Source organism: Saccostrea cucullata, unplaced genomic scaffold (assembly GCF_032062105.1).
Source record: "Saccostrea cucullata isolate Sc308-1 unplaced genomic scaffold, CSIRO_AGI_Scuc_v1 ctg67, whole genome shotgun sequence".
Classification (NCBI taxonomy): domain Eukaryota; kingdom Metazoa; phylum Mollusca; class Bivalvia; order Ostreida; family Ostreidae; genus Saccostrea; species Saccostrea cuccullata.
The window spans coordinates 290,001-301,498 of NW_026929387.1; the positions used below are offsets into that span (position 1 = coordinate 290,001).

Sequence of the window (11,498 nt, forward strand, 5' to 3'; positions counted from 1 at the left end):
AGTTTTTGTGGACATACCGACAAACAGACAGACGGGCAAAAATTATAATACCCCCAGTCTTTGATTAAGTTTAGTTAGGATAAGCTGGTAATTCACTGGAATTAAACCTGCTTGAAACACTTAAACTTGGCCTTTCTCTCAAAAATGTAGGTCAGATACAGCATCCAAAGCAAGCCTGGTAGTGAACCACATGTATACTCCTCCTACACTTGATTCCATCTCTGAAATTTCCAGGGGTCTGCCCTCTTCATGTTTGTATTATTTATATATTTTTTGAGGTTGATCACTTTTCGTTATCTTCATCATTTTATGCGCCCAGATCGATAGACAGGTTTTTGTCCTGTCTGTCTGCTTGTCTGTCAACTTTAACCTTCGCAATACCTTCTGAACCATGAGAGATAGAGACTTCATATTTGGAATGATAACTTTACTAATTAAAAGCTCTTTCAAATGTTGCGACCTTGACTGTGACCTATATGTTAAAAATAGCTTTTTCGTACCTTCACCATATCTTTTGAACCATGTGAGATAAAGACTTCATATTTGGTATGCTTACTTTACTAATTATTAAGTTCTTTCAAATGGCACCAAAGTCAATGACTGTGACCTTGACTGTGACCTATATGCTAAAAATAGACTTTTTGAACCTTTGCCATAACTTTTGAACCATAAAAAATAGAGACTTCTTATTAAGTATGCACATTCCACAAATCAAGTTCTTTCAATTGACATCAAGGTCAATGACATTTGACTTTGACTGCGACCTGTATGCTAAAAATAGCTTTTTCGAACTTTATTGCCGCCAGGTGCATTGTGTTTCACAAACACATCTTGTACATTCATGCACTTCTTTTCCATAACTTATACAATCACCTTACCTTGCTTTTTACATATGTTTTCATTACATCCCATGCTGTCTTGGAAACTGCATCTCCAAATTCTTTTTCAAAATTTTCTTCCAATGGAGATCTTAATTGTATAAAATTAAGGCCAAACAAAAAAATATCTTTGTTTACTGTTACATGCTGAAATAAAATAGGGTCGGTAGGTAGGATTTTTTTTTTTATTTTATTGAATTTTTTTATACAAAAATTCACATGAATTGGTTGAATTACAAAACAGTTTTACCATTGTACGGTGCCTTACTTTTGTTTGGGCTTGTAATATAAGTAATATAAGTGGTAGACAATTTAATCTTTCTTGACAACTGCCTTACAACTCAGGGGTGTGCAATTGAAAAAAATCAAGTACTAGCCCACAGGCTTGTAACAGCAATAAAATATATGTTACTAGCCCGAAGTTAAAAGTGACCAGCAAAAAATTGTAAAAACTAATATTGTAAAAAGTTCATTGTTGAGAAAGTCAGGGTCCTAAGCCATTCCTTTTAAAGTTGAAGTTTAAAAATTTTATGAAATTATCTTTTCTTTTCTGAACCTCTGTCTAAACATATTAAATGCACTAGTCTAACTTATCTAAAATGAAGCAAAAATTATTTTATTTTCATTTCAAACCACTAAATACAATTGATATATATTCAAGTTTAACCACATGACACTTAGCTATCAGTTGATTGGGGGATCGTAAATAATTGAAAGAGATATCTGCATGAATTTGCCATTAACAGAGGAATGGAGGAAATTCCGATTAGGAAAAAACGATCGTTTTTTTAAGTAAATAAGTCAGGTTGTACTGCAAAATGGATAAGATTAAAGTGATTTAAGAACAGCAGGAGCATGCTGCCTGGAAAATTTTCATTAGTTGGAAATTAAATAGCAAAACAGTGAGTGAAAATACCGTTTGTGTTTCTCATGTATTACATGCATAATTTTTATTTTTACTACCCAAAAAACGGTAGCACCAGGCGTCGGGCGATGCTAATTGTACACCCCTGCAACTGCCACGCAATGGTAAGCAAATTACAACGAACTCGTTGATGTAGAAATTGAACTCACTGGTTTTGTTTCTGTACTTTCAATTTCGATTTCAAAGATGAATGTAAAAGTTAAACTGACCGGCCAACTAACTTCCGGATTTTTACGACGAAAAAAAAGTTTGGGTCGGCGATTAAAATTAGGGTCGGTCGGGTAACCGTAAACAAACATATTTTTTTGTTACGCCTAAGGTTAAATTTGATTGGTAAAAATTGCCCACAAAAATATATGATATTGAAATACAGTTAAGTTGTTTTGGATGTGAATATCATGGTACTAAGCATCAGGCATGGAAAAACATATACAGAAATGAGAGGGGGACCTTGTGTGAAAATGAAAAATGGATATTTGTGAAACCATTAAATCTTAAATTAATGAAAGACACAAACACATAAGTAACCAGACGGTTTAGAAACTTTTTTTTCCACATTTAACAAAAGGTACAATATGACCAAAGAAGAATGATTTTTTTTTTTCAGAAACAGAACTGATACCTTCAGTACATTTATTGTGTTCTGTAGCATGGTATGTAATGATGATTCATCTTAACTTGCAGCTTAATGATGGCTTACTGTTCTATGTTCATTCTCCCATTGCATTATTTATATCATTATACTGTAGACGTTCTTTTTTCCATGGTGTCATAATTCAGCGGAATCTCAATTTCCGTTTAATCCGTGGATTGAAAATTATGCAGATTTCTCAGACTGTCACTATATGCCTCACATTTGTATAAAATACGCTTGTACAAATTTGCGGAAAATTTGGAACTCACTTGAGCTTTCAGCTCAGAAGGGCTAATTATCAGGGTATAAAATTTCATATAAAATTCTTCAATCTTTTTGTAAGTGTGAAGCCAAGATAAAAGCATATTGAGGAATAGTAGGGTCAAGGTTAAAGGTCAATATTAGTAAATTGTGATATGGTTGAATAGTTCTCACCACTATGTATCAATGAATAGTTCTCACCATTAGGCAACAATGAAGAAGTTTCATTTTAATGTTTGAAAAATTTGTATACCGGGCCACCTATACAGCAGGATCTTTTATTTTATTGTTGAATCTCCAACAAAAAGATTGAAATTGTGTGAGAGTGAGATTGTAAGGAAAAGCAATTCAAACTGCTTTTCCCGATCGTTGACTTGTTTTGATGCCCTCAAGAGATTGTTAAACAGGCTAGTTGTAATTAACTACAATAATTATTATTTCCGTCATTTAAAAAGGATATTTTCTTCTGTTATTAGTGATAAGACTTTTTTCCGTCTTTCCTCGTCTCCCAAAAACTCTTGCTTCTTTACAGCATAATCCTCAAATCTGGCCTTGACAATTTCTAAGGAATGACTGCAAACAAAAACAGTAGTTATTCAGCAAGTATTCACATTATGCACCAATAGCCATCAAAATCACAAAGAGGACTCAATAAACATGAAGAAGGTTTTACCTTATAAAGGGATGGAGAGTTGGGGTATCCAGAATGACCTTTTTATTCTGATGCTCCCCTCCCTGTAATTAGAGTACATTTTTAATTATTTTGTTGAAGTCTTTATTTTACTATACAATGTAGAAAGACAGTTTTACAAGCGACTGTCCTCTAAATCATTATAAAGAAATCTCAAATCATTATTACAAACTGAGCAGCACTGTGCAGACATTAACAAGCCTTTGAGTTTATCAAAACTGGCCAGAGCTTAATCATCTTATACTACTACATGGGCTACATATAAAGGTTTTGGGAGGTTTTTTTTTATACAAGATGATGTAAACCTACTTTGACCAGACTAAGGTACTCTGCTACGGCTGTCCTGCCGTTCTGGGAAAGTTTCCGTGCCGTTTCATCACACACCCAGCAATGGACTCCACGTCTACCAGAATAAACCCACAGTCGGTGCTCAAATCCAAAATCCTCTGTAAAATTAAAACAGATCCTTTAATTCAGATGATTAATATGAAATAGAACACTTTATATAGGGAAATCGTCACCATTTTATTTTCACCCCTCTTGCCCTACTCAAAGGTGGATGAATTAGAAACAATATGAATTAAAAATTCCGCAAATTCAAGGAACACAGTATATTATTTTTTTTTAAACAGAACCGTCACTGTGACTGAGCAAACTTTAAACAGGGCAAAGTTGTCTGAAAGGGCAAAAATTACTGTGTATACAGTAGTTAACATTACATTTCAGAGAAACAACACAATAGATCAATCATATATACAACAGTTAAAGCTGAACACTACTCGTAAATTCACCATATTCGTTTTCCCATCTCTATTATTAGCTTAGGGTAAGTATGGCTTTGCATTTATATGTTGTATAACATCTCTCAAAAAATTTTCACTCATATGGAGACGATGCCACTTACGGCCATTAAGCAGTGATGGATTTTTTTTGTGCCAGCACCTACTGCGACAGAGGACCTCGGTTTATAGGTCTCATCCGAAGGACCGGTCTCCACATCCCACAGTGGGATTCGAAACCGCGTCACAAGGATCAACTCCTTACTTCGCGACTCTAGAGCTTTAATCACTGTGCCACATGAGCAACTACTTTGCATAGGTTCACCTTACTGTACAACATCTAACAGTCAACTTGCTGAATTTCCTACATTGGCTACATTTACATTTGTTTTTTTTTTTTTTTTTTTTTTTTTTTTTTTTTTTTTTTTTTTTTTTTTTTTGTTTTTTTTTTTTTTACATGGGTACATGCATATTGATAGGCCGTAGTGCATTGACTGGTGAGATTAATGTTACCTTTTCTCTTGATCTGATCAAGTTTTTTTTTTTAATTTTCACCCTGAACAAGTAACAATTACAGTCTTGGACTTGTCCACACCAATGAGATCTCAGAAATGAAATATCTCAAAACTATAAAGGCTTACCGTATATACTCTCCTATAAGTTGTTTTTTTTTGGGAGTTAAACTTTGGTCCAAAACTCTTAGTCTGACTTATAGGCGAGTTATAAAAAGGTTAGTATTTTATAGGGTCAATCCCTCTAAAATAAGCTTAAAATTTGCAACCATCTTATAGGCGAGTATATTGTATGTAGTGGCTGAGGAAATAAAGGAGACATGAAATACGGTGGACAAGGATAAATCTTTTCTTTTTACAACCTGTGTTCAACTTTGACTTCCTATTTGAGAGGAACCACACACAGACAAACCTTCTAAAGCTCGGTCCAAGATTTTTACTGCAATCTGCATCAAGGGCCAACACTTGTCACAAATATCTGCTCCTCTAAACAGGAAATAAAACAACAGGGACTGCGATTAGAATTTATCTTCAGTCATTAAATATATATCAAAAATAAGTAGCAAAATCAAAGACTGCTGATGAAATTTTGAATGTCATGCAGCATTGGTGAACATGTCATAGAGGGCTTAGTTTAACGTCCCTCAGCTAGTTTAAAATAAAGTCTAATAAAATATAAAAAAATACTGTAAAACTAGAGCCGAGCTCGTTGCAAAGCAACGAGTAGGTCTTCCGTTGGAGCTGCGGACAGGAAGTACGACCTTTGGTCAAGGTCACTGCACTTTCTTATGTTAACAACCTTTCTTCCCAGCATGAGCCTCCAGTAAATTTTAATTATAAAGTTATGTTCAAACATTTTTTTCTTTGTCAGTGACCTTGATTTGCCAGAAAGACATTTGATCAGGGTCATGACAAAACCTCCAATCATAAGTAAATATGTTTCAAAAAATGTGTCCAATAATTTTCATTTACTAATTCATAGCGTAGTAAAGAAAATATTTCTTCTGTCAGTGACCTTGATCTTAACAGAATAACCTTGGCTCTGTGTCAAGACAAACACCTTTTAATGATTAGAAGTTCATTACCCTGACAGGAATTTTACAACTTTTCTGTCATTGGCCGATGAAGATGTTTGAAATTTTTGTCTCGCACCATTTTGTCACAGGTCAGAAAAACAACATTGAGGTATTTTAAAACATCACCGGATATTAATATTCAAACAAATGGAGTTTATATTTATGAAAGATAGAAATAAAGTTCATTCCATAATACGTATTTTAGGGTAATAGCTTTATTTTCAATAAAATTAAACTCATAAGTCCACAAATAAAATATCTTTCCTCATTTATTTCAAAGTTTGGATAAAGGGGGTGAGGTACATGGGGATGTCATGTAATACATTCGAGGTTATTATTCTGTTAGACAGGAAGACCCGAGGAGTTGTGATTTGCTGATCATGATCTAAAACACGTTGACAAACCGAAACCACATGGTTTTATACACGTTATTCAATCAATTCATTCATAATTATTTTCCTTGAAGGAGGAATGCATGGATAAAGGATTAAAGAAAATTCCCGATGTACAATAGCATCCGGGCATGGACTTCATTTTAGTACTACATAATGATATTGTGCTTGAATAAAATCATCAAATAAATTAAATTTAAATAGGAAAGGGAGATTATGTTTAATAGAATAAAAATTAGACAATACTTGATACAGGGACTCGCTGGTAAAAACTTGAATGTACTTGAATAAAATGCCTCTCACTCATTTTCTCTCGTACGCGTATTTTTTAAACCAAGGAAAGTAATTTGCGTTAGATATAAGTTCATCATTTTAAAGAAAATACTGAGTTATATACGGTAAACGATACAAATGGTTTGACTTTGGTGCCAGTTATAATTTTAACAGTTTAATTTAGGTTGTAAAAGCGTTTAATTACATAAGTCTGTAATATTCAGATAACATTGTTACCCCGGTATATAAGTTCTTAAATTTTCGATTCTGGACATATGCGGGTTTATTACTACTTGAATGTACATTGTATAACCTGCTACTGATATTTAATCACGGAACAAAATAACAATGTTAGCACACTATACTTATCATTTATACGGGTTTTGAATAAATCATAAAACAAATTAAGTTCATTGCTTTAAAATCATTATTTCTTGAACTATACTATAAAACCTGTAATATAAATTAATAGACAGTGTGCAGCACAGAAGTCACTTATGAAGTTTACAAGTGCCGGTGTTACTTATCGATGTTTAGTCCATTTCATTGAGTATAATTCTCTCCTTACGATTGGGAAGATTCTGTTTAAACGTTTAAAATTGGTATAGCCATGGTTAATATCTGTGATAAAAAATTATGTTTCGGAAAACTTGTGTTGAAAACGGATTTATTTGTGTGTGAAAAGAGCAAAGCTTGTGCATTTTAATGAATATTGGTTGAAGTAAAGTAACTGCAGATCACCAGTCCTTGCGCTATGAATCATCAAATTACACATGGAGCTAACGAATATTTAAGAACTGAAGACTGATTAATGTACATGTAAAATAAATGCCCCAGCGTTTTGTACTAAAGTCAAACCTAAAACATTTTAAGATATTTTTGAAAGATTTAATTTACTTCGAGAAAATAATATTTTCTTACTGTTGTAGAATGGTTTGTATATACCAATTATTTGCCTATGACTGCGGGGTCAATGGTTCACCGCAGTGTGTCGCTTTAAAATTTCTCGGCCGCGTGTACTCGAGAGATAGATTACGTAATGGTTAACACACTTTGAAAAAAAAATCTTGGTTCCAGGTGAATATGAGAATCGCGCAGTAAATAATTGTGTATTATTTGACTCTTAAAAGTTTTTTTATGAAATCCGGGCGTATATTGTTTCCGTTCATATTGTTTATGTTCATATTTAAACGAATAAAAGATACAAAGGACACGTTTAAAACTTAATTTTAAAAAGAGATATGATACAGCGTGGTAAAATATTTATTACTTACGGCAAGTTTATTTCAATTATACGCATAAAGAGTTCTTCAATATCAAAATGAGAATGGAGCCTTGTTTACGGTGAATACGGATCTAGCTTTCTTTCCTACCATACGTAAGACTCGAACAAAATAATATTTTCATGCATGGGACAGAGATAGTACAAGAAGGAACAATTTTATCAAGAATTAATTTAACCATTCTGTGGTGGTTTTTTTTGTGTATGACTGTGGGTCGCTAGATCACACGCCGATTGATTCCCGCTGACCGACTTTGCCCCGCCGCTATCGAGGGAGGCGCGTTATATAATTGTAAACAAACATGGTGAATGTTAAAGCCGTGCACTTAATGGCTATGAATAGTATATGTGCTTTTTAGTTATGTTTTATTTTCTCACTGTATTGTTTGCTTTTATGTGATAAGAAGAAAAGATGATATTTTCTTCCCTTTTTAGTAGACTTGGTTTATACGATTTTTAAAAAAATGAAATAAAAGGGAAAGTTGTCAGTGAATAAACATGATAATTTGTAAGAAAAAAGCACAAACACTTCGAGAACTTTATTCTGAAGAATATTAGCTTCCAATGTAGCCAAGTTTATTATTTATAGTAAGCTTGCTTTGGTTACACGCATGAGGAGCTCTCGTTTACGTGCTGAGTGAAAATAATTACCTGTGCATATACAGGTCATGCACCAGCTCATTTAAAACAAGACTCGAACACAATTACAATTTCATGAGATCAGTAAGATGTTAAAGCACAACTTTATAATCGATAGTCATTTCGAAATATTTACTGTTTTTGAGTTATAAAGCAAAAAATTTCAAGGTCCCTTGATCCCTAATTATCAATTATTATATGAAAGCCCTTGCAATTATGCATAACTTTTGTTCATTTTGTCTTAACAAAATATTTTTAATTTTCAAGATAAAAAGGAAAATATGTGTAAATTTTCGCTCTTGTAGGCGTTCTAATTTTTGACCCCTATATAGTGCCATTTTGAATACAGAAATGGAAAAACAAAAACCGATGTGCACAACTTCAATCCTTCTGTTTCCTAAAATCAGTAAAAATTCTGCTTCAGCTTTTGTGGTCTCTGAGCCTTTATCCGGATACGAAAGCCTATAAATAAAGGGCTCAAAACCGGAAGTGACTATTATGAAATTTTGCAGCATGAAAAGTTATAACCTCTGAAAATTTGCTGCGAAATCCGTTGAGAAATGATTAATATTACTTATCATTATATACTGTACAAGAAATTTTAGCGAGGATTTAATTTTGGCATTATTGGTGAGGTTGCTGATATCTCTAAAACTGAATATCACTAAAAAATTGTGTTTTATCTTTGTAGTAGGTTTGGGTTCAACATTAATCTTACAAGAATATGTTCATACACTGAATAATTCACTAGGTAACAAACAAACAATAATTCTAAAGAAATATATTGCAAAAATGTGTGACTAAATATTTAAATTTCCACATACATGGTATTTCTTTTTATGTTTATAAATTACTTTTTTTACTGAAACAGTCAAGAACTTGAAATTTTGTGTTCATTTTGCTGTGAGAAGGTTTGATTAAATTTTATATTGTTTAATGTCCCTCTCTCGAGAATTTTTCACTCATATGAATACGTTACCGTATGCAGATGAAGGGCTTCAAATTTATACTTAAACCTGCAGCACTAATGTTAAACATTGAGCAGTGAGAGTTCAGAAAAAATATATAATCGTGCGTAAACGCCTAACTCGACACAGGACCTAGAGAATATTGAACCCATTGTTATTCTGAAATCACAAAGCGAATGCTTACCGCTAAACAGGCTCGCGTGACCGGTTTGAGGAGGTTTGATTAACCGTTTTCATAAAAATTAAGGAAATAACAAAAAGTAAAAAGCAATTTCAATGTCAAACTTTTACATTAGGCAACTAGGTTTTTAAAATTTTCCTTGAGGTCATTGTTATATAACTTGAAATGTTGTCTTACGCGAACATTGGATGCTAAACCTAATGTTCTCTAAAAAGTGATTTACAGTATCTTATAAATACCTTATGTGAAAACACAGCACCTATATCAATTTTATATGGACATCTCTTCTGAATTTCCTTCTCCATTTCTTGCTGATCAGAAAAGGACTGGTATCTTATATACACGTCATCTTTATGAAATAGCTTGATTTAGCTATATAGCTTTATCTGTAAATAATAGTGTTGTACTTGAAAGCTATAAATATATCCATAGGATATGTATGCTCCACCCAGTGCTATATATGTATTGCAGCATGAAAAGTTATTTACTTTGCTGCTTAAGTCTAAACTGATTAATCTTACTTATCATTGTATACTGTACAAGAAATTTTAGCGAGGATTTAATTTTGGCATTATTGGTGAGGTTGCTGATATCTCTAAAACTGAATATCACTAAAAAATTGTGTTTTATTGTAGTAGGTTCAGTAAGTATTTTAACATCGCTAAAATTACATTTCACTAAAAATAAATACTAATTTTTAAGGAAAACTCACTAAATTTGTGTCTCATTTAAATTTCCACATACATGGTATTTTTTCTGCAATACATGGTATTTCTTTTTATGCTTATAAATTACTTTCTTTACTGAAACAGTCAAGAACTTGAAATATTGATTAACATTTTGCTGTGAGAAGGTTTGATTGGATTGTATGTTGTTTAATGTCCCTCTCGAGAATTTTTCACTCATATGGAGACGTCATCGTTTGCCGGTGAAGGGCTTCAAAAGTATTCAGCACTCAGGGGCAATGTTACGTGCCAACGCCTAATCGACACAGGTTGTATTTTTGAACCCAAGCCTCTCAATCACATATATGCATAGTCAAATACGGTTGAGGAGGTTTGATTAACCTCTAAAAACTGATAACAAAAAGTAAAAAGCAATTTCAATGTCAAACTTTTACATTAGGCAACTAGGTTTTTAAAATTCCTTGAACGTGTTGAAACTTGAAATGTTGTCTTATAACATTGGATACTAAACCTAATGTTCTCTCTGTAGTCTGTATACATATCTCTCTGTATATACAAAGTACGTTCTCTATTAGTCTGAAGTATCTAATGTTTTCCAGGCTTTAAATCTACAGAGGTCAGAAAATGCACCAAACTTCTTCTCTCTAGTTTTTCCGTTGCTTTCGAGAGAGTTCAAATCATATGTGAAGCTTTATCTATTTTTTTTTTCAAAATACACCATCAGAAACCAAGCACCTTAATTCACCTACGAAGACCTGGTCACTAGATTACATTTTAAAGAGAATTTTCCGAAACGTTTTTATCTTTTAGTCTAGATAGAGTATCTGTAACTATGTGATAATAATTAGGAAATGAAATATGGGAAAAAATATCGATGTATTTTTATACCAATAGAATATATCTGTAAACAATAACACAAAATAACATTTTAAAATGGTAACTCGTTTGTTTACCTCCTCCATAGTTTAACCATCGGTAGTATAAACCATATGGAAACAACTTTTTGTAGTACATAGGAAGTAAATCTGGTAGAGAAGCTGCATCGTATTTGGAAATATCTGTCATTCTGTTGTCGAATTTGGCGCTAAATTAAGAGTTCTCGAGTTCACTTTCGGGATATCGTAAAAATAGTAAACGTGAAAAATAAAGAAAATAGTCCTCATTAATGTAATATAGAGGTGATTTAATGCGATGAATAGAATACTATGCATTTTATATTAATTTGATTTATTCAAAATATTTTATGAATGTAAAGTTTGCAATTGCACGACAATCAAAAATCGCCCGTTTGAGGTTGGTGTAAACATGGGAAACAGACGAA

The 11,498-nt window shown here is 32.8% G+C and overlaps 1 protein-coding gene across 1 annotated transcript in view; it reads right to left on the reverse strand.

Moving 5' to 3' along the window:
• LOC134280732 (DNA primase small subunit-like) overlaps positions 1-11,286 on the reverse strand; it is a 17,988-nt gene extending 6,702 nt beyond the window's left edge. Inside the window, exons 1-7 of the mRNA XM_062763192.1 lie at positions 11,131-11,286; positions 9,731-9,840; positions 5,093-5,192; positions 3,699-3,835; positions 3,372-3,433; positions 3,158-3,271; positions 879-975 (exon numbers count right to left, since the gene is read on the reverse strand). Coding sequence (XP_062619176.1) covers positions 879-975; positions 3,158-3,271; positions 3,372-3,433; positions 3,699-3,835; positions 5,093-5,192; positions 9,731-9,840; positions 11,131-11,242 — 732 coding nt within the window. The 5' untranslated portion in view covers positions 11,243-11,286. The remainder of the gene's footprint in view (positions 1-878; positions 976-3,157; positions 3,272-3,371; positions 3,434-3,698; positions 3,836-5,092; positions 5,193-9,730; positions 9,841-11,130) is intronic.
• Between the last annotated feature and the right edge of the window lie 212 nt (positions 11,287-11,498).